At 40.3% G+C, this 24,803-nt stretch overlaps 1 protein-coding gene across 4 annotated transcripts in view; it reads right to left on the reverse strand.

The window, feature by feature from the left end:
- LOC144717677 (uncharacterized) overlaps positions 1-24,465 on the reverse strand; it is a 54,792-nt gene extending 30,327 nt beyond the window's left edge. For 3 of the 4 annotated variants that reach the window (XM_078593221.1, XM_078593222.1, XM_078593220.1), the window contains exons 1-12: positions 23,718-24,465; positions 21,551-21,613; positions 16,324-16,370; positions 15,793-15,849; positions 15,619-15,680; positions 13,755-13,789; positions 11,841-11,903; positions 9,490-9,712; positions 5,027-5,136; positions 3,072-3,114; positions 454-1,200; positions 50-84 (exon numbers count right to left, since the gene is read on the reverse strand). In XM_078593221.1, the coding sequence (XP_078449347.1) occupies positions 50-84; positions 454-1,200; positions 3,072-3,114; positions 5,027-5,136; positions 9,490-9,712; positions 11,841-11,903; positions 13,755-13,789; positions 15,619-15,680; positions 15,793-15,849; positions 16,324-16,370; positions 21,551-21,613; positions 23,718-23,792 (1,560 nt within the window). In that variant the 5' untranslated portion in view covers positions 23,793-24,465. The remainder of the gene's footprint in view (positions 1-49; positions 85-453; positions 1,201-3,071; positions 3,115-5,026; positions 5,137-9,489; positions 9,713-11,840; positions 11,904-13,754; positions 13,790-15,618; positions 15,681-15,792; positions 15,850-16,323; positions 16,371-21,550; positions 21,614-23,717) is intronic. The other variant, XM_078593224.1, reaches the window with a different exon arrangement.
- Positions 24,466-24,803: the final 338 nt, after the last annotated feature.

Raw genomic sequence — 24,803 nt, forward strand, 5'->3', positions numbered from 1 at the left:
AAATTTCTACAGAAAGGTGGACGAGGTACTTTTTAAATGTGTTGCCTACCTCTTCTTCATTGGGGGTCTCATAATCATCACTGTCTGTAAGAAAAACACGGATTATTGTAATCCTGCTGTGTGAAACCTTTTGCTTCTCTCATTTGGTCATTGGCTCCACTTGCAAAGCAAACATTAGCTCACCCTCAATAGAAAAACTAGGGTTGCCACCTGCCCTGGTTTTCCCAATATTGACCTTTTTTTGAGGTAGTTGTACTCCGAAATGTGTAAATCAATTATCAGTTGCATAATACTGCAATTACACTACTCAAGACAATGCATTCAAATGCAGTTATACTCCCTCCCTCTATATATTGTGAGATATTATTTTTCCCATAACACGGCTGCACTTTTTGTACATCGATCGGAGGTGGCAATTCCACGAAGAACCCAGATTTAACAATGGAAACGTACTTGACTCTGAGTCCCTGCAGGCGCCATCTTGGTGAGATGTGTGCTGGGGCCGCGGCGGGAACATTGGCTGCGCGAAACCCTCGTGTGAGACCTTACGCTGCTGGTTCCTGTGGCCAGCCTGGACGGGTGGTGGCGCATGCATGGTGGCATGCGCTGTGGTCGGGTAACCCTTCGGTTTGAGCGGTTTCTCAGGGATGGGTAACGAAAAGCCCCCGTGGCCATTGTTAACCTTGCGTCCGAAGGGAGGGGGAGGGCCACTCCCGCCTGGGATGGCCTGCGACGGTGGAGCGTCTGCATTGAAGCTTGGCTTTGGGGGGCACTTGGGAGCGCCCCCCAGGTGGGTAGCTGTCATATGTGGTGCAGAGATCATGTTGGGAGTTGGTTTGGGTCGAGGGACGGTTGCTGGAATGTTCGCGTTGAGGTGCAGAGGATGAGCTCTGGCGGAAGAGAGTTTTGGATGAGTCGGGGAGCTCACTTTGAAGCTATTGGGCAAAGTGTGATTGGGATTCGTTGCGATGTTGCTGCTGTGTTGGATAGATTTTTCCAAGGAACGGGTCTTGAGGAAAGCCTGCAAGTTGTCTGAACCAGGTTTGGGTGTGGAAGGGAGGAACGGCTTGTGGAGGGAAGGCAGCCGATCAGGTACAGGCTTGGGTGGCAGCGAATATGTATATGGGGTTGTGGGCTTTTCGTGTGGCTTGAGTCTGGTTCCTGGCCTCATTGACAGTGAAGGTTCGCCTTTGAGAAAACCTGGAGAAGAGTCTTTATGTTAGTGGTTGAAGTCATGGTCACTTGAAAGAACTGGAACATATAACATTCAACGAAAATAATTATTTTTTGAAAGCAAGTCACACCATTAAAACATAATAGAATTTGTTACATCACAGTAAGTGCCCTAATGTTATACATGTTTTGTATAATATTCATTAGAATAAAGTGAAGGTGCTCCCTACCATCTCTTCCAAGACGTTTAGCCAGCGTGGAAGAGGAGGTCAGAACACCCTCTTAGAGGGGCTCTCTGAGCTCCCTTGAGTGGAGGTCCTTCCACCAACAGTGGCATGAGCAAGAAATTGCAGGGCTGCGCCTTCACATTTTATTGATTGCTTACGCTTTGTAAGCATAATATTTCATAGCTCTGCTAGAATGTGTAAATGTTGCGGGGAATATCCCACATGCTGATATATACAAATTAATTTCCTCCAAAATCTCAATCCTACCAAACCAATTGTGAAAGATGCACTGCTGCTTTATTTGACATACTCACGATGCCTAAACCCATGTTAAATGTGTCCAATGCATATCTCATTTTATATACCCGGAAAAAGCACCACTATGTATGAAGACTAATTTCATTAATGCGCGTTTAGCCTGTGGAAGGAAACGGAGTACCCAGAGATAACCCACATGTATACACAAATAAATCCGCACAGATGGTTTGAAGAATCTGTTGCTGTATTGGCATCTCCTGGCCACCTTGCAGCAGCAAAAGCTTACATAAGCTTACTATCCACTCACGAATCCTGCCTTCATCTTATCTGATTATGGACTGGTACAAAGTTTATCCAGATAAACATTTCCACAGATGTATTCCTTGTTATCCTAAAAAAAATAACTCTCAACTTAAAGTGTATACTTCTTCACCTCCAACATCAAAAACTGGCACAACCTTGGAGTCATCATTGAGCCACAAAACTCATTCCCCTCCCACATCTCTCGATCCTGTAGCACACCCTAACTCCACCTGTGCAACATCTCCCACTTCCACCATATCATTTCACCATCTGCCGCCGAGACCCTCACCCATGTATTGTATCCCTTCTCGCCTTTACTGCAACTCCGTCCTCCCCACATCCCTCACCTCCAAACTAAGCAAAACCCACATCACTCCAGTCCACGGATCCTCCCACTTGCGTCCAATCCGGTCTCAAGTAAACTACGAGATCACCCTCACCATCTTTGAGATAATCTGTTAACTTTTCCCCTGCCGACCTCGTCCGCTCTCATCTTCCTTTACTCCCACTTCGTGCGGTCTGCACTGCACCAGCAACCAAGGCCTTCCGGCAAAACCGTTAACCAACTTGCACTCATATTCTTGGTTCTTTCAGTAAAGTCACGTAGAAGGGAAACAATAAAGTAATAGAAATATGAAACAATACAATTCTCACGACGTTTCCCTTCTACGTGACTTTACCGAAAGAACCAAGAATATGAATCCCTGCAGTCACGAAAGCTTTAAATCAAAATTCAACTTGCACTCGTTGGGAGGTCACTCTGGAATGCCCTGCCCATGGTGGTCGTGCGTGCTGTTGACTCCCTGCCCCCTGTACAAGTCAGGGGTCAAGACTTTCCTCTTCTGCTCTGCCCATGACTGACTGTTCCCCATGTATGAAGTGATTCCAGTTGCATCTTACTTCACAAGTATAAATGCCTTCCTTCATCTCCGTGATGTGCATTGGCCCGCCTGTTATTCCCAGATACTCTCCCGTCCAAGTTCTAACCGGACTCAATACTGCTTAGCTTCTGAGATCCAATGAGACTCGGTACTACTATTCATGGTTAGATGGTTGCATGAACTGTATATGTGCATATTTTTGCAAATTGAGAGTAAAAGTCAAACTTACAACTTTCGTTTGGCACATTTTCAACGGGAACTACGTAGTCCTCCTGCAACACATGTCAAAATTATTTGTCAATGCAAAGTTAATCTGACAGCATATATAATCTTAATGTGCGACTCCATTTATTACATGTGTGAGTCAAGTTTCAGATGACTTAACTTCTTCAGGGCAGGAATATGCACAGCGATTATAACAAAATGGGGCTTTGCTGTGAAAGTGTGAATTTTGTATAAAAATGTTAACCTCATTGTTGGACATTGTTTTGAGATTTTATAATTTTGGTTCTATTCTACGTTGTTTTCCAAATAAGTGAATGTGGATCGCTATGCAGTTAAATAATGTGATGTTTAAGCGACAAGTATTTGTTTACCAACGTATAAAACGCTAAAGATGGAAAATATACACTGAACAAAAGTCTCAGATAACGAGTCAGAAAATGGACAAGGATAAATATAACTCTAAAAATGAAAGTGGCCAGCAGAAATGTACATTACAGCTGAGCTTTGACAAAATGCATCGCTTTCCAAATGCTTGCGTGGGTCACGTACGCAGCTAACCCCGCGACGAACTTTCGGGGCAAGTTACAATCGGCATTGGCAAATGGAACATTGACCTTTTGTATAATAATGGAATAGCCTAAATATTAATATTAATTGCTTGTCCAAGCTCGAAGGCCATAGTCTAATTAATTGATCTATTGCAAGATATGTGGAATGATTAGACAGATTACTGCATTTGACTTTTTGCAACACCACAATTAATTTAATACGTAGGATTATGCAGCCAATAGAATGATTCATGATTCATTTTCAGGCCAAAGCGAAATATCTATTATGAATCAGAATGGTTTAAACAATTCAGGTTAAATTAAATTACATATGTACCCGTCTTACATGAATCTTGGATTGGTTGATAAATATTCCACCATACATTGGAAGAGTTTCACGAATATTAAGACATAGATACACAATGAACCCCCATATAAGCTGAACAGACTGTTGGGGCAAGTTCTGTTAGACAGCACCTATGAAGGCCGGCACAGCGCACGGAGGGGTGGGTGGTCAGCACCACGCCTGGCCACCTTTGTCTCCCTCGTGGCAATGTTTGTACACCGCACCAGTTCCCTACCCACTACACTCCCACATATAAACACATACACTGTAGTTTTGTACAACACTGTATCAAAAAATACACAATGTAAATGCGTTCTGCTTTCTTAATATAAAAAAAATACAGGGAAGAGCATTCGGTATGGTGCAGCTGCTCTTTATAGTTGAACGAGCTTTACTACCCGACTTTGCCCGGGACTTGGATTCACCACGCCCGGCCGCCTTTGTCTCCCCAGTGGCGATGTTCACAAACCACACCACATACTCGTTTGAGGCTAAGTCGACCTAGAGGAGGGCCCAGGACCGGTTAAAATAATCGTCACCGGTGGTGGCCGTGAGCGGGAATCGAACTCAGGTCGACGGGTTCGTAGCGCAGCGCGCTAACCGCTACACTACAATGCGTTACGCTTCCACGTGCGCGGGTCACGTGAGAGATTTGACGTCACAGCTCACTTGCCGTGCAAAAAATATATGTATTATTGAGCTCCCCCCCACCCCCCCCCCAAAAAAAATCAAAAGTGTATTTTTATAATTTTTGCATGGTGTACAGTCTGGAAAGTACCCCCACATGGCAAATTTTCAGTATGTTGCATGTCGGGAAGTATGCTAAACATTTTGAACAGACACACATTCACAACTTTACCATTTAAATATATGGACATGAGCAAAAACAGCAGCTGCCACTTTGGTTGAAAGCTTAGCCTGATGATAGATTACGCACATGTTTGCTATGTCCATCATAATTGGAGATTAGAGAGATACTTTCAATCACTATTACGAAGTCAAATGAGCTGTGTACAGACCGGTGCTGTGGTTAAACAACAACTAAGAGAAATGTGAGCACCTAACCTCTGCAAGTTTTGTTTGTTTCATTTGCATCCTTACTTGATCTTCCCCGTCATTGCTACGACGTTCCAAGGAGGCGCTTTTGCTGCTATTAATCGATATGGAGTCTTTATCTGGGGAAACAGACGCCACACACACACACACATGCAGTTATTAATGTTATGCAGCTTTGATGCGCTTTGCTTCAGTTACCATACAAATAACGTTTCTAATCATCTCTATTTATCCCGTAGACCTTTAATGAGCCTAAAGATGGATTTTGAGGCGGGTTCACCTTGGGGATTTTCTGAAGTCTGTTACATTTTTATTGCTGTCTTACCCCGTTTCTATCCTTGTAGAATGTACCATATGAGCTTACTTGTGGTGCATTTAAGCGCAATCTAAAATATAAATGCAAATCGCAATTAAATCTAAAACATAATCATTATTTTATAATGTTTTATTTTTTTATTATTTTATTATTTCCCTTCTACGTGACTTCACCGAAAGAACCAAGAAGATGAATCCCTGCAGTCACGAAAGCTTTAAATCGAAATTTAAATCTAAACCCTTGTCGAAATCGCCACCTTCGAGGTGCAAATCACGACAACTCAATTTTAGTTATCCTGGATGGCATCTTGTACAGCGCATTTGCCCATTTATTGTTCGTCGTGAATTCTGTTAAAAGTAATAAAGTCCATTATGAGTTCAACACGGGTGCACTACACATTCCTGGCTCCGGTCGAAGAAAATGCATGGGGCTAGGCTATACAGCTTTAAATTAAACATTGTCACCGAGATATTGTCCACTTTCTGCGGTAGTTATCCGGCCACTTTGCTGCTATTTGAAGAAGTTGAGTGTTTACTGTCTGTGTTTGCGTGCAATAACACTATCGCGCTTGGCATGCTATCTGGCACCAGCATGTAGTATACGCATAGATTGGTTCATACTTTCATCAATTCCTTGCAAATTGCTTATTGACATCCACTTAAATTAGAAGTATAATTTTAAGCGTGTGTTACCTTGCAATATTGTTTGGATTGCATTGCTGCGTCTGTTGTGCAGCAGAGGGCAGTGGTTATCAGCTGATAGTCTGCATTGTTCAGCACTCTAGTGGGAGCATTTTTGTGTAAACATCTGTACCGCACAAGCAATGCAGAAGAACTGCATCATAATTAATCTTGTCAACTTGATTTATACACACTGAGGTGCCTTTCCCCTTAGCGATGCAATGCAGTACAATTCCATTGTTAAGTAAAATGTTAAACTCGTCACAAATTTCAAAGTTGTGCACACAGCTTTGGCACACATGACAGGATACGTGACAGTGCCGTTTAAATTAAAATCGCATCTCGGGGAAACCTTACTGCAGTGGGAAACAATTTTAGAAGACATAGAAAGTGTGTGCAGGACATGAATCTATTCATGAATTAACCCAAACATTCACATTCAGAAAAAAATATTAATTAATTAAGAATTTATCAAGACAATATGATATGTACACAAACAGTTAAATGTCTCCACGAGGCATGACATTACAGTACAGGCAGAAATATGCATTTAGTGAGTAGCCTTCCATACCATCATGTATCCTCTTTGCTTACTGCTATGGTTGTTACATGTGCTCAGATACGCACTAAATAAGAATGAAGGCTATTAAGCTGGAGTCTGGGACTGACAAATCCCCATTAACTTCCCTTGACACTGCCGCTTGTAAAATACCGAGAGTCAATTCATGAAAATCTGCTCACGTCGTTTAAGTTTGACTCAAGGCTCAGAAAGCAGTTTGAATACATAATGTATGTGCGATATATATTTATAATTTAGCACGTCCTGATTTATGACTCCTTGCACACAACTGATTTTAATAAAGTGTTGTTGGTATTAGTTACCGGGTGATTTATGGATTTCTTGATGATTTCTTAATGACTGCATCAGTCTAATGGCTCTGTATTGTTCTTGCTTCGTTTGTATGAACATGTGTGTGGTGTGTTGTGTGTGCAGTGTGTTTGGTGTCTTATGGAAGTTTAGCTTACGTGCATTACTGAGACGTTAGTCTACAATCGTGGTACGACATGCCTGCAATCCAGTCCTCTGGGGAAAGGATTGATGGATTGTGTTACATTTTTGCATGGTTGACTACGTACGGTGTGAAAGAAGTTCTACATAAATACATTTGTGATACAGTACAATACTCCTATAGAAGGGTTGAGGGACATGTTTCTTCCTGATGGCCGAATAGGACTTTCAAATACTGTACCTTTAGGGTGTAATCACACCTTACTTTAGTTAACACTAAACTTTGATCAGCCTCGCATTGACTTTGCATTGACGTAACTCTGAACTGCTTGAAAAACAACTGGTGACCGGTTATGATATGATCACAGTAATAACAAAGATTTGTTGCCATGTCAAAAATATTGGCCCTTTTGTACCCAAATAGTGTGGCTCATATGCTTTCAGTTATGTTGAACATCTAGAACTAAACTGAAGATGTTATTGCATTTTACTAGGTAAGGCCCACTGAGCTATCTAACTCTTGTTCAGAAACGACTTGGCCAAAAAATGATAGCTCAACGAAGTGGCTTATCATGTGGAAATTTATAGCAGCCAAATGGTCTAAATATCGTTTGCGGGCCATTTATAAGTGGATGTTCTCACATGACCATGGGATGTAAGTTGCTCATATATCTTTATCTAAACCATTGGGCTGCAACGTGGCCATGAGATAGCAGCACTGCAAGTGAGTGTGAACCCATCTGTGCATAGGTTTTATGCATGTGTAGTGTAATAGCGCCGGCTGGTGGGCAGTGGCGGAAACTCTGGTGGACAGACAGTGCACACGCCGGTAAGCGGGTGCACGGTGTGTTGGCAGAGAGGAGGAACTAAGGCAAGGGTCATGGAGGACCCCATCTGGAGGTCCCTGGAACCTGCTAGTGGGTTCAAGAAGGGAGGCGCGGTCAGGGCGGAGCCAGGCCGCGCTAGTAGGATAAAAGGAGCCGAGAGCGGGAGCTCGAGGCTGCCGGTTCTGGGAGTGGACTCTTCTCGTCGTTGCTGTCGTCTCGTCGCCGTGGTCGCTGCCGTCTTCACTAGATATTCTGCTGCTAGAAGTCGTTGGCTATCTCAGTCGGCGCCGTCAGTGTTTGACGGTTAGTGTTGTGTACAGGCTTGGCTAAGAAACTGTGGAGAGTGTGAGGACGAGACGGTGGAAGTTGTTTAATAAAGAAGGTGCCTCCTACAAATCTTGCCTCAATCTCACTGATACTACACATGTAATAGTTTGCTTCCAAGTGCAGAACACTCGTAAAAACGGAACTGGAAAAACATCCAAATTCAGAATCCTTATGAATAATATCAAGATTATGTGAGTCATTTGTGAACAGATACATTCCATTAAATTGCTTTACAGTATTTTTCGGAGTGCGTTATTCAAAAAAGCTTACCATATCTTTAAGATCTATAGTTGTTTTCTTTGTTACAAAATACTGTGATTCAACTTTTTAATACAGTAGTAGGTCTCTCCTCTAATAATTCACTATGTAACACGAATTTAGTTCCTGGGTAGTAAGTGTTATTTTCTACTTGGTTCTTTCGGACCTGGTTTTCCAGGTCCGTCGAGGCGGACCTGGTTTTCGCCTGAGGACGGCTGCTTGCGTTGTGACCGAAACGTCGTGAGAATTATTTTATTTTGTTTTATTTTTATTATTTTATTACTTCCCTTCTACGTGACTTTACCGAAAGAACCAAGAAGATGAATCCCTGCAGTCACGAAAGCTTTAAATCGAAAAATGTTATTTTCTAATTGCTTATGCCTCAAAAGTACAGAAAATGGCTATTATTCCACACAATCTTTGCTTTTGTGACCAGGACACAAAAGCAATCTACTTTTGAGGTATAAGCAATTAGAAAATAACACTACCCAGGAACAAATACATGTTTTTTGTTACACAGTATATAATTGCATGTGTTGTCTCAGCGAGATCTCATTTTGGTTAAATCAGGGACTGCTAATGCTGCACATATATTATCCAGCTGGGTAGCAATGCTAGGCTTACATTTTGAAGATTGCGTGTTAAAATCCTGGTTGGGTATTGACTCGGCCCCATCATTCATTTAGGATCGATACAATGAGTACCATGTTGCAGAGAGCTAACAGTTTGTCAACGTATACATAAGCAACTCCCCACCACAGCAATGTGGAAATTCCACAACTGGCTTACGGTCACAGCCCTGATGTTATTTTTGAGCAGAGAGACATTTAAACTTTTTTTACTTCGATACTGCACGCACAACCGTTGCTGATTGAGCACCACCATGTTTCACTCTTTGGAAGAAAAAACTACCTAAACTTTATCGAGCTTTGTTTTATGCGGGACGTCCAAAGCTGTAGGTTGAGGCATGCAAACCTCTTTAGCTTTTGTGTTAATCTTGTGAGCTAAAGCTCATCGTTGGTAATTATGGCGTGGTGCTACAAAGTTGCCGTTACCGATGTAGTCTTTGTCATCGTCGTCGCCGCCGCCGCCACCGATGGATGTTGTCATGATGGGGGGATACTTCTGTTTCTCGCACGGGGTCTGCTCATAGTCATCCTCCATCTTCGACGGATCGTCGTAATCGGGTCCTTCCACATCGGGCTCCTCATAGCTGTCATCCTCGCTGCTTGGCTGCGAGGCCTCCGGACAAAGAGACACCCGTGTAGCCTGAGCAGACTGTTGGGGGCACAGTGCTGTTAGCGAGTGGCACCTTCGAAGACCGGCACTGTGGCACACCAGGGGGTGGGTGGCCAACACCACTCCCGGCCGCCTTTGTCTCCCCAGCGGCGATGTTTACTATACACCACACCCAGGTACTCATTTGAGGTGGAGTTGACCTCGGGGAAGGCACAGGACCGGTTAAAATAATCATCACTGGCGTTTGACCGTGAGTGGGAATCAAACCCAGCACACTAACCGCTACACTACCGCTCACACACACACTACGCCAGGAGAATCACGCCCATGGGCAATGGTGATGCTAACACAAAATTGTGCAGTTTCCCTTTGTTACGGTTAAATCGTTTTGTCGTCATTTTCGATCAAAACATGGCTCCTTGAAAAATGTTGAACCGTGAATTGCTTAAAGACAGTGATTAAAAAAGAATGGTGCCATTAGATTCTGATATTTATTTACCCATCATCAGCCATGATTAATCCACTACTGGATGAAAACATCCTCAATCTGTTATCTGTCACAATCCTGTGGTTTAATTCTGTAATTCACCTAGCACCTGCATACGATCCGATGTCATCGCTCCATCTCCTTAGCAGACATCTTTTGGACTTGTTCCATTCTTGGGTGCCACTCCCCTTTGCTATGATTGACTGTCGGCCTCATGATGCAACCTGTCCAAATCCACTTTCTGTACTTTTTTTAACAGTTTAAATAATGTCACTTACATGCCTACGTTCTCTCACCAATGTCTTCCTCTTCGTGTCTCTCGTAAATTCCAAGCATGGATCTCTCCATGGCTCTTTTGTGCACTTTTTCGTTTTTACTCTGTATTTTATGTTAACGATCACGTTTCGGAACCACACATCATATCAGGTGGTGATTAAAACGTTCTTTTGTAAGCACATTGCTATGTTAATTTAAATTTCTAAGTTCATCTTTCCAAAAGCACTGCGACCCGCACTCCTCTTTATTTATTATTACAATACTGTTTTATGTTTCAATTCATAAAAAAAAATTTCTCCTAGATTTTAAATGTCAGCTGTTCCCATGGAATGGATTTTTTCGTAAAATTGTATTAATTTTGTCAGATGGCATTTTAAACTGTGATATTACTTATGGCATAGCTTACAAATATAAATCTTGACTTGAAGCTTTCGTGACTGCAGGAATTCATATTATCTGGGTCTTTCGGTAAAGTCACGTAGATAGGTTCAAAGAAAATAACAAAAATAACCAAAAACTACAACGTTGGGATCGCAACGCAAGCGATGGTCATCATCAGCCGGATTACGACCGCTTGCCTTGCGATTGAAACGTCGTAGTTTTTTGTTATTTTCTTTGAACCTATCTATGTGACTTTACCGAAAGACCCAAAGAATACTTACAAATATAATATTTTTTTACCAAGTAAGGCCCACTGAGCTATATGGCTGTCTTTCAGAAGTGACCTGGCCAAAAAGGATAGCTCAACTTAGTGGCTTATGTGGATTTTTATTGCAGCCAAATATGCATGTTTATAAATGCGGAGGGAAAAACCGGAGGACCTGCAGACAATTCCACGCGACCACGGGGAGAGCATGAAAAACTCCAAATATACAGGCGTCAGGGTCGGGGTCGAAACCAAGCTACCTTCAAAGGTACTTGCTAAAAGCACTTGCCCCAACAGTTTGTTAGGCTATACGGGATCTTTGTATTTGTGTATGCGAGTGCCTGTCTTTGAGTGTCTTTGTGGAGAGTATGGCACAATGGTTATACCGTGCTGTGAAACCAGTGACCTAAGTTTGATTCCCGTTTATGGCTAATATGTGAAAAGTGATGTCTGATCCCGGTCCAAAGTCAGTCCATGCAAGATATGTTATCAACTGTTAGTGTCTTTAAATGTGTGTGGGCCTCCCCAAGGTCAACTCAGCTTTAATAGAGTACCTGGTGCAGTGGATAAACATCAGCACTAGGGAGACAATGGTTTGGTGTGAGTCACACCACCCTATCATGCACGATTTCGGGCCAAGTAGTTCCTCGTTAACAGCACTTCCCCCAATACCCTGTTAGAGATTATATGTGGGTTCTTATTGTGTATGTGTGTGCATCGAGTACACATTTTAACATTTAGTAAAAGGTTGTAGTCACCGGAGGTATATTTGGGTCTGTGTCAGGTTCTTCATAGTCATTATCGTCATCATCTTCATTGTCCTGCAATGCGGGATATGAATGATTAATCTGAGATTTGAGCACCATAAAAACGACGCACAGTGCCTGGCCTGCTTAGAACCACGTTTCATTTACGAGATGGTAGCCCGCAGGTCAAACAGCAGAGATAAGGATTTGCACATTTTTATGCGTTTCTTTTAATGTGCAATCTGTAAAATGCTGCCTGTGGCTCAATATCGCACATGTTTCATAATTGAAAGGGCAGAATCATATCCTAACGCCTTGCACTGCATGGCATTTTTGGTTGTTGTTTAAACAGTCCCAAGTGTCAAAATATGCCACGTATAGTCACGAGGGTGTTTGTACACAGATGCGTATACTGTAGTCATGATGTCTAAGCATTGAGAATTATTTTATACCAGTACTGCCCGCGCACTTATATAACTTAGATGGAAATGCAAGCGATGTGGATTTCATATGGTTAGTAACCTCAAGAACTACCAAAGAACTACCTACCCAGTTACAATTCATGAACCCTTGCAATTTATTTTAATTATTAGTGTCTACATGTATACGTGTATGCTTTGAAAGTATTTTTTACAAAACTTCTGGACAGACAATATTGGAGGTAAATACTGATTGATGACCATTGATCTTCCTTTGACACGTCCGTTATTGCAACCAAATGCATTTCACAACGGCATATTACATTTGGAAGTTGCTATTTGTTTCCGAATGACATTCGTTGGCCTAATTGCAAGTGGAACTACCAGCCATCAATCATTGTGCCCAGGTTGTGCAATGCAGTGATAGGCACATTCGATTGACATAATAATTTACAAATGGCGGCCGATCGGATGTTGCGAGGTGTTTTGTCGGAATTTTGGGTTCCAAATGTTGGAAATTCACAAATCTAACAATTTTGCGGGAATGTCCTTGGTAAGGGATATATTTTTGGTTATGTTATTTTTTTCCTCCAAAGTACCGTTTGGGAGATAGAGTGTGACGGACGGACACTTGTGAATTATATATATCTACGATACATTGTGTTTTATACAAAACCTCTGAGTGATAATATCCGAGATAATCCATCTTTTGTAAGGAAAAGGTAAAGGTGCAGCCCTTGCAATTGCTGGCAAAAAAGTCCTGCACAAGGGTCAGCTCCACTTTGGCTCGATGTATATGAAGACGTGGGTGTGCCCACACTTCACCCCACCACACGCAACCTGCCGATGGACTAACATTTATACTGCTGGGTGGACAGAGGTGGCGGGATTTAAGAAACTATCCCATTGTTTTAACCTCCCGCGTTGGGAGGTCAAATCGAGCCGTGACCTCTGGATTGCAAGTCCAGTGTGCTAAGCATTACATCCCAGTGGCAATACATCTGTTTTAGTACAACACAATTTTGGTTTCCTATAACACCTAGTTATGCGTAAAACACCAAGTGATAATGACAATTACTATTCTCATAGCGAATGTCATAGGCAAGCCATATATAATATAGTGCATATCTTAGCCGTGCACGGTGCAGAGACTAAATAGTATGGAAGTGTCGTATATACGGAAGTGCATGAGAGTATATACTGTACAGTCCTGAAAGCCACTTTGTAGGTCAGCGAGCCATTAACTGAAGTACGTACTGCAATGGTAACCATCTGACAGTAAAGGGTACGATATGTAGTCTATGTACAGCGTAAACATTATAGATAGGTAAACAAACACATGTAATTGTAGTAGATTAATTGACAATCATTTACTCTTTACTCATTAGCATATGATCACGTTAATAAATAACACGGACGTTATTAACAAACATCCACGTGAGAAAATTACACATTAACAAACTGTGCGCATAAAAGTGTGTACAGAATTAAATTCAAAATCACTTACAAATTCATTGTCAGACCAACCATCTCCTGTTTGGGCTGTCGAGGTAAAAATAAAAATGTTCATAATTTTTCGAAACACTCCACATACATTTTGCCGGAAATTTTTACCAATGTTGCGAGGAAGGTTTCGTTGCATGAAGATGTCACATGCAAAATTGCTGCTGACTTCATGTTACTTTAAAGTCCGAATGCTGCTTTGACTCGCCAATGACATTTTATTATCCCAATGCTCAAGTTTAGACCAATTAAACATAAATGTTACAATAATGAACGTCAAGGTCATGAGCTATACATGAATTAATGAAATGTGAACAGTTTTCTCTGCATCAGTGAAAATTAAATCTGCAGATATCTATCGAAGGAGAGACCAAGAGTCATCGGGGCGGTTATAAGAGCTCCTTTTTGATTGAGGAGGTCATGACGCTGCTGCACCCTTTACAAATCAGCACAAAATAGCGGTGGCAAGAAGGTTAAACATAACGAGAACTCCTTCCATTTATATTTAAGCGGTCAAAATGAATTGGCCCTTTGTACCTTAATTTACGGACATTTTTGATGCATGCTAATTAAACCTACTTTTGTTACATTTTTCATGAGATTAACGTTTCACAAATGTCCATTGGATGATGTATGTTGTAACCTTTTTCTATATTTAAATGTTCATAATCTTCTGGTGACTAAAATGAGGTGCAATGTTTTGAGCGGATAAATGCTGTCACCAATGTCAACGTTTTAATGTGACATTCTCAACTGATATAACTTTATTAAAAACAGTTTATCCCCTCAAAACTAAACCGTGTGTACACAGTAAATGGTGCATATTATTTAAATGTTTTCCTAAAGAATCACTTAAAACATCTACGTGGCAGTGGCGACTGTTGTATACGTGTAATATACGTTGCTTTGTGTGTGTTACTGTGGACACCCCTGCAATTGAAATGTTCCATCTCAAGGGCATTTTGAGATGAAATATTTGCATAACAAAATATTTGGAAAATCTCCATGTGTTTTATTAGCACAGTACAGTCGCCCCTCCTGCATGGCGACTTTACCCATCGCGGTTTCGATATATCGTGGAGTCGGCATATGAAATTAAATGGGAATTTTTTGGGAGTTTTTTGGAGTATTTGCGAAAGCCACAGATGACACGTGAAGGCCAGCAGACGACACACAAAACGTTTAGTAACTCATAAATGCATAAAATATATGTACAGTACTGTATAATATAAATGTATTTTATCTTTTAATACCATAAATATACGCAATAATTTTTTAAAGTAAAATTTTGTGAAAAGTTAAAGTTTGCGAAAAGAACGCGAAAGCCAGCAGACGACACGCTAAAGCTAACAGCCCCCCCCCGAACCCCCTGGCTGGAGGTGCTCACTTCACTCGCCAAGGGGACAAAAAACATTTACGCGTTTTTTCCAGATTGCGGGGGGCCTGCGCCCCTAACCCCCGAAATGTGGAAGGGTCGACTGTAGTATGATGCAGTGTCCCATCACGATTTTTGTGGTGAGTGTGACTTTTTTTCCACACTGTTTACTCGGAAAACTAAAACGCTGCGTAATAGATTGCTGTCCTCAAGGATCGCAGGTTACACAGCACTTGAAATTCAAATGCGAACAATCTCATGGCAGGTTGGGAAAATAAATGTGATTTGTGCTGGCACAGAAAGTCTGCGGTGGGGGGGGGGCGGGGCAGGTGGGAGGGGGACACAAGATAAAGTTCTGATCTATAGCAATTTATCAACGTCAAATATTACAATCACGTGCATGCACAGGAATTGTGCACATGAAGTCCTTTTGCAGCCCTCACTATGGGATATAAAGTCACACGATGTCTGGAATTACTGTAATGGTTCTTACCTGGAGGCTGTGCTGTGTAATCTTTGTCTGGAGGATTTGGCACCAATTTTGAACTGCTAAATCTGTAAAAGAAGATAGCCATGCTGAGGGATTAGAACTTTGAATCAGGATGCACATGAAGAACAGTATTGAATTAAAATTACCCGTTTGTGTGTGTGTGTGTTGATTCCTTACTTGTTCCAAGGTGTTCTTGGTTGCTCACCAAGTGTTTTACTGAGAATTTGCACCTCCCTGCAGAAGAAAGAAAAGGTGGTATTTTTTTAGATTTGAAGCTTTCGTGACTGCAAGGATTCATACTCTTAGTTTTTTTCGGTAAAGTCACGTAGGTAAAAAATAAAAATAATAATAGAAATAAAATAATAATTAATAGATTCCTTTCATTTATTATTATTTTATGTCTATTATTCTTTTAATATTTTACCTACGTGACTTTACCGAAAAAAACCTAAGAGTAGGTGGTATTTTACATGCAGGACAAAAAAGCCACAGATTGTATAGGATTTTATTACAATTAAGAGAAAAGTTCACTCATGGGATTGAAAATATGGAGTATACAATATATCATATTGATTTGTGCGCGCAAAAATACCGATGTGTACACTTATAAAATTACATGGAGTTCATTAGCAGACAACATGAGGCTCACTGAGCGACTTGGTTTTCTGGTTTGATTTAGAATGTGCTGACAGGGTTGGCTCTGCTTACATGCGTGATCTTTCTGGGAACATTTGGAGGACACTTGGATGAAGATCCTACAAAAGCACAGGAACAACATGGGTCGATTAAAGAAATACCATTTCCGAACAGTATTTCCAACATGCGAAAGTGTATAGGAGGAAAAAAACAATCTTGTTTCCTTCAATATCAAATCTATGCTTCTGAAATATGATTTGATGTTCAATTTTATTGTGTTTAAGAAGCGACTATAATGTTCATTGACGATATAAGAGAACGGTTAGGAGTGAAAGACTGCGATGGTTTGGTCACGTTAATAGAATTAACCCAGGCAGGATCCCGCACTTTGCGATGCAACGCAAAAGTGAAAAGAAACACGAGCAAGAGAGAAGACGAAAAACCAGGGGCATGGATAAAATATCTCAAGAGAGAAATAATTGCGACTGAACGAAACTATTGCAACTGGTAGTCATGTTGTCAGCCCCATAGTAGCTAACGAGCTCATGAAAGGGACAGATGATGATCATGGTGAGAATGTTCATTGAAAATATGTTTGCATTACTTTTGAGTATTGGCTTATACATTGTTGTATTGCTGTATTGTGATGCAATTCAAAGATTAAGCTACTTGCTGCCATTGGAGTGGAACATTGCGTTGTATTAAGATGAATAACCTTTTCCCACAGTTTTGTCAAAATGCATGTTCACTCTCTGTTATGAACATGGCTTGCTGTACTACAGTATTTTTTATTTGTTTCGCAGTCGTTGAACTTATTTCGCAACGTACCCATCCAACCGTGCTAATCGGAGGTACTGTTTAGGACGAAGCTATGTGTGGTCATGCTGCCAACACGTGGGTGCCTCGCACTGCATTGCGCATCAGAAAAGTTGGACACGAACAAAGCTACCTACCCACATTGTTGGGGTGACCTATTAGTCAACACGATGCTAAAATTGGTAAAAGGAAACGAAGCGTTGGCGTGAGCAATATAATTATAGATAAGGATGTTCTGTACTGCAGCAATAATAATCGGGGTATTAGTCGTAATTTTAGTCGAAGTTAGAGTGTTGCTATGATACAGTATGCGATGGTCACTGCTCAACTTTGTTGATGGTCATGAGCCAGTGGTCAAGATTTCACTATTTTACGGTCAGTTTTTAAAGATACAATTACCGTTGATTCCCCACTAGATGGTGCTAATTTTACTCATTTTGGTCAGCATTTTAGATCACATTTTGATGTCGGCTTCACAGCACGAACAGTGTGTTGGCCAGTAATTTTATTACGTTTCATATCATTGTTTAAATGGAACCTCTTGACTTCTAAATTTGTCCTAATTTACACTTAATATTTCAACTAAACAAGTGTGTTTTTAAATCCTGTATATTAAGTTCGCTTGCTTGCTTAGGACCGTGCAAATCTTTCGGTCGTTTTTTAACCCACTTCCCGTGATCCAATCGAGCTGACATTTTCCACACAGACTCGTTGTGCGTGACAATTAATGTTCGTGAAAAAATGTTTTTTTCCAAAATGTTACACTTTTTAGGACAAAAATATTATATTTAATTACCAATTGCTTAATGGTGCAATGCAATCATCCGACCCATAGGTGGCAGCCATCTCAAGCCAGAGGACGAGAGGACTAGCCGCCACGCATATAAAGGATTTATAGTGAAAAACTTTGTTTTTACGGGTTATACTTGTTATATCTTGAAGCTTGTTCAAATTTCACCTGAACTGTTAATTCTCGGAGATTTGAAAGTTAAGTGAACGAAACGTACCCAATCTATAATAGAGGTTGAAAAAACATTACCGGCGAAATGTCGTACTCGAATTGTAAATGTTGTGGGGTTACTCTCCCAACACACCGGTGTGCTGAACTCGTAACTAATGTTTGTTTACATGACAAACTTTACTAATTGGCTGTGTCCGGTGGTGGCCGGTTTAACGACACATTTATATTTACGCGATCTAACACAAAAAACTCTCATGAATAATATTGGTCGCGAAAGCCTACTACGTGTTAAACTGAAACGTACCCTTTTTTCCACGATACTACTAGGTTGCAGGGTACATTTGTCCCATGAAAGTGTTGTAACACTTTTAATGTCAACAGGAAAAAATAAGAATAGGTTTTTTAACCTTTCTGCTAATAAAACAGGTGTTAAGATGTAAACAAAACCAAATAGATTCCTTTTTGCAAGGAATCAAGTCTGCATTAACCACACGTACTTATGGAAAAACATGCAAACAAACTTGCTCTAATAATCTTTGCATTGTCTTTGAAACGGATTGGCCTAGACCAGAGACAGCCTTTTGTATGGCCCAGTCTCACCAGTGTCAGACCAGAGAAGGTCAAAAGGCGACAGTACAAAGACAATGCACGTATCAGATCTATGGAGTTCATGTGAACATCTCTGCAGCCATTTCAGAACATCTGATTTGACTTCCTCATCAGCCTTTTGCCCAACTGTAGTTCATGGTTAAACTTCTTGCGCCATTCAATTGCACTGTTGTATGGAAGACACATTTCACAGAACTGAACAAATCTAGCCTGTACATTTCCAGTTCGGAAATTCTTTCACCAGAAAGGTTGTTACACAAACACTGTTCTCCGGAGAACTTTGTTTTCCACCATCTGAGAGCTACTGTACCCAGTTTTTGCCTTTCCCACTCGACACATTCTGGAGTGGTTAGCTACCCGTCATCGTTATTGAGATCAAAAAGGTACAGGTTAACCATTATAGACCCTCACAGATGGACATTTTAAATATATTTTACCATTATAACTCATACGCTTATAAACTGTAGCACACTTGTATGCAGTCAGGCCAACTCTAAAACATCCATTTGTAAGAAAGTTCCCCTTTTCCATATATAGATATGAGCTTGCAGTGTGTTTTTGACAGGGTTATACAAAAATCTATCAATTTCTGCATTCCTGCTGCGGCATGTTTCCGTTATCATTTTGGAAACTTGGAAAATAAAAACTATTAAATGAATTTATAATATTCAGGCGGATATCGTAAAAAAACTGCTTATGCTATCAATTCAATACAGTATACGTACAATAAATAATACGGTGTATATTATGCATAATGACGCGACTGTTGTAAGCAGTACACAGTTAACGGTATAATTAACCACCCCGCTTAAGTTAAATTCTGGGCCACAGTTATCATCACGGTGGCTAGGAGATGTTAACCACCTCGCCTGGTATATGGGTTTCATCCTGACCCTGATGCCTGCATATTTGGAGTTTGCATGTCTCTCCCCATGGTTGTGTGGATTTTCCTACGGTTTTTCCCTCCACATTTAGAATCAACATGCGTTTAGAGTATTTGGCTGCTATAAATTTGCACAAGGTAAGCAATTTCGTTGAGCTATCATTTGTGGTCAGCTTCTCAAAAAGAGCGATATATGTTTGTGGGCCTTACCTGGTAAAAATAATAAATAGTTTATAATTTAATTGTATCGGTGGTGAGTGATGTTTGAATCTTATCTGGGCAGTCTCCTTCACCAACCACACACTGATCAGCATTGTGAAGTACAGTCAAATAATGGCCATGACCAATAAGGCACGGGAAGGACTTCAGCCATGAGAGAATATATCAATACATTTATCACATAATGCCTTCCTGTGTATGAAGCTTCTTTTTCAAGAGGGTTCTGTATTGTGATATTTCGCAAGTTCCTTTTGATGAGTTAATTAATAATAACAGTATATGGACTATAAGGACGAGTTTTGGATTAAACATTTCCGATTTTAGGAATTTTAGGCACAAGTTCGGATGTCTACATTTCAGGTTTTATCTTAATTTTACATTACGTAAACACGTAACGCGTCTCGTACTAATAAAATAAGTGAGGTAATACATGTGATATAATTTGCTGTGGTGTCATCTTTTTGTATCAATCCGAAATAAAAGCTTCAGATGACCTGGAATGTTGTTATTTAGGCCTGATTTTCGTTCTTCCCAAAAATTGGCAACACATCCCTAATACACTCTGAAATGTATTATGTACATATAATAGTGTTGGATGTATTGAGGAAGCTAAAAAAGTGATTTCGATTTAAAGCTTTCGTGACTGTAGGGATTCATCTTCTTGGTTCTTTCGGTAAAGTCACGTAGAAGGGAAATAATAAAATAATAAAAATAAAACATTATAAAATAATTCTCACGACGTTTCGGCCACAACGCAAGCAGCCGTCCTCAGGTGAAGAACAGGTCTGTCGAGAAGAAGGCCGAAACGTCGTGAGAATTATTTTATTATGTTTTATTTTTTTTATTTTATTATTTCCCCTCTACGTGACTTTACCGAAAGAACCAAGAAGCTAAAAAAGTGATGTTATGGCAGCTTTTGTTTGCTGATGATTTGGTTATTATACCTGATTGTTCGGGAGTGTTTAGGGGTGGCGAGACCGCGGTGGTTCGAGCACGTGAAAGAAGAGACAAAGAAGATGCGATTAAATAACTATGGGGATGCCATCAGTGCAGTGCAAAAGTTGTCGAGGCGTTGGAGGGTCACGTGGAATTAATGTGGTTGGAATAAGAAATGAGGTGGAAGTGACTAAAAAAAAAGCTACAGACTATAAGTACACGGAGAAAAATAATCTGAGCAGCCGGACTCATGCGTTCATGGGACTTTTGGCTGAGAAGCAAAATATGTTGTATTACTACACATCAGCATAGAACTGCTTTTTGTGTTTTGTTTGTTGTCCTTCCCTCGCACTTCCGAGGAGCATTGGCTACGTACGGTGCAAAAGAAGTACAATGTACGTACATACACACAAATACCTGATTGGTTTTGTGAACTACACAGGAGGAACTAAAGTGACTTGTGTAGTGCGATCACCTCACCCCCCTTATAGGGTATTGTGATGTTCATAGACATTTGCAACAGCCTTGAACACCGACCAGGCTATAGTATAAGGCTGAATTGTATGGTTAGCAGTATAAATATTTGTAAATGTTTACTTTATATTTATTTAATTAAATAAACTACAACATAAAAAATCCCTGTAGCCGTTTTATGTTTCCCTTGAGCAGTGCAATCCTTCCATGATTTGTGCTGGAAACCATTTGTTTAACCTCATTAATTGTCCATTTGCATAAAATTACTATATTATTATGCACAAGTCCAGGATGATAAATAATGAAATACCACAGAATTGTTTTCTAAAATGTTTATTTCCTAAATATATTGTTTTTTTTATTAAATGATATTCTGGGGTTTTAATTCGACAGATCCTTACCAGCAAAGCTTTCCCGTCAATTTGGTTCCTCCGGGCTACAGAGGCACAGCCTTCCAACTTGTTCTGGACAGAAAAAAATGAGATTTAAACAATTACTTGTTCTCACACATTTAATGAGCGAAATGCATTACATCATCATCACCACGATCAATGGGCAGCTAGCCCATGGGTGTCAACTGCACGTTTCGTCATGTATTTCCACTTTCCACCTGTCTTCTGCCAATAAGCTCAAGTAGTGGCACCGATCTCTTGTCGAGATTAATTACATTCACGGCGAATGCATTCCGTTTTATTCATGCACGAGGAACATTTCTTGTAAGTGGGTTGTTGCGTTACCTGGTTTTAAGGTTTGCTCATTGGATAAGTGTTTGGTCAGCGTACTTACAGCATAATCGAATGTGGTCAACATTGCCAAGAGTTGCATGATTTAAAATTTTCCGATCGTGAGTGATAACGACTTGTGGCACGAAAAGTTATTTCAATTAAGCCAGCAGAAAATGTCACATTTAAAAAATATATACGCCCACAAAAGTACAGTACTGTATTTTATTTGCTGACATGCGATACAACGCACGTGTTGTTTTTTCTTAATTGACATTTTAAAAGAAATGCAGTTTTTTTTATAGAAACAAAAAAAGTCTGAATTCCCTTCATAACCTCAAAAACGTATATTTAACACAAATGGCCATCGAATTATACTTGTTATATAATTCAACGTTTAGATGGCCATTTGTGTTAAAATACATTTTGGAGGTTATAAATGGAATTATAATTCTTATTATCTCCATGTATGTATGGCAAATTTAAATCGCTATTTTGCGAATACATGTTAAAGTGTTATCAATATTTACATTTAATAGTACTGTATAACATACATTTGAATTCGTGAATGTTGGGTCATTAATTTGCACATAAGTTCATAATTTTCTTTTTCGAATATGGTTACGCTTCATCTCCCCTTTATGACAATTATGCATTCATTCTGAAATCAACACTTATACGTATATACATAAAAAAACAAGTTTTCAAATTGGGTGTTCGTCTGACCTCAATGAAGCACTCATTCTGAATGCCACATTACAATCGTTGTTAAGACTTAATTACATAATTCATACGTTCCTGCTGTCAGACTTGAACAAAAAGAAACTCGACTGATGAAGTACAGTATTTGAATTGTCCACTTTTTCGAGGGGGTAGGGGACACACATCGTATTTGGCAGTCACGATCAGAACCGTACATTTTTGGCAAGAGGCAGACCTGCTGAAATAAATGCGCTTTAAAGTCGTTATCAAGTCACATGCACACACACGCGTGGCTTGCGTGTGGCACGACCACACGTGGAACTTCCGCTTTAAACTTCCGCTTAACTGCCAAGCAGCCTGCCTGTAGGGACACAATAGTCCACGTGTGCGGAGACCTGTCTCGCATTACGGTATATTTTCCAGCATTAATCCTTTAAACGTAAGAAATTATGCATTCACATTTGTTCCATGCTGGTCCCCAGATGTTAAACCAAAACCTGTGATTATCAGCTCCATGAAAAAAAAAACTCCAACCATGTTGACCTTTTGTAACACTGTATATATTGGCAATGTACGAATTTCCATTGCAGTTATGTTATTACGCAAACAACGGTACTTGCAGTATTGCAGTATAATTGACGGTGGTGAATTCCCGGGGGAAATATTGAAGCATATAAAACCATTAAAAAAAATTCTAATAACATTGTATTATGTGCCGATTTTCCCATCCTCGGAAGACATTTAACTCAACGTTTCATAGCAAAAACCAAAAAGCCCTCTACTGTTCTGCAAAAATATGCCCTTCTCATAAATATCACATCTGTTGTTGACAGCTTACCCCCCATTAAAATTCACGACATTTAAGCAGCCTGCACATTTTTATAATCGCACAATTTAACCAATCACACCCCGCGACATAACCACAGTTTAAACGCAATTAGTTTCCTACGCGTACAGTTAAGCTAAATGCGTACACATTCTCCCGTTATATCGTACAAATACAGAAAAAGTGTTTCATTTATTACAAGTACATGAGGTCATAACGTTAGAATATGTTGTGCATAGCAACATATTTCAAGAGGGTTACAAACAAACACATGTTGGCATAACTTCACGTTAAAGCTAATTCCATACACGGCTTTACCTGTCGGAACCAGTCAACCACATCTTGGGGCTTCCACAATTGAACGTTCTTGTTTTTCGGCTGTCGTGCAGACATAATAAATTGATATCAACGCGCGCACACACACACACCAACACCACCACCAAGTCTCTTCTGATGGACGTGCTTCTGCTGCCCCTGTTGATGTATAGGCAGCAACCTCCGAGTGTTTTCGCTTTGACACTTTGTTCGCGACTGCCTCTCTTCCTACAGTGCACTCAGCAGTTTGCACAACTCAGTTCCTCTTCACGCCAAATGGTCCTATGTTCGCGGTTTTCATTCTTTGCCATGGATGGGGGGGGGGCGTAATACTGTAAGCTAAGCATTTCTTATGCCAATTAAGTGTCTCATGCCGATTAAGCTTTTTTTTTAATAGAGCAATAATTATGAATTATTATTCAGGAGTGTGTATAAATTTGTATCGAATGGGTGTTGGAAATGCCTTCCATCTGGCTTTCTAATTCTCTGTATGTCGTTTCAAGTTTATAAACATACCAGAATGATTGAAGGAGACACCTCAGGATTGGAAGTCTGCACTAAAGGAAGCCATGTACCATGGTTTATAAAGATGCAATACCAAGCAATAACAATTCATTTAAACTTACTTTTTAGTTTATTTGGAGATTGAATATAAACCGACCGATTTCATTGTCCAAAATACTGTGACGTTTCTATGATACCCCATTTGTCATTAAAGTATTATTTTCAAAAAGAATTTCTCATGTGGCTTGAACGGTGCGCTCTCCTCTCAGAAATCATGTACAATGAATATACAGTATTAGTGTTGCTCAACACATTTCAATGTTGGAGTTTTAAAAACAGGCGCAAGGGTAGAAATATACCAGCTCTTTATTTTTCCAATACTTTACACTTGCACTGGAATAACACTTAGCAGCAACGCAGTGGGTGGATGCGATCTTCAGTGTGTGTAGTAAAAACATTCGTAAATAATGGCAGCATCAAAACAAGCTTACAAATTACAGTAGTACGACTTCCTTTCCACGTATTGTTGCATACACAGTATTTGTATAGCTTCCAAAAAGAACGGTGCCAAGCATTTCCTAAAGG

Source organism: Lampetra planeri, chromosome 4 (genome assembly GCF_965212315.1).
Source record: "Lampetra planeri chromosome 4, kcLamPlan1.2.h2, whole genome shotgun sequence".
Classification (NCBI taxonomy): domain Eukaryota; kingdom Metazoa; phylum Chordata; class Hyperoartia; order Petromyzontiformes; family Petromyzontidae; genus Lampetra; species Lampetra planeri.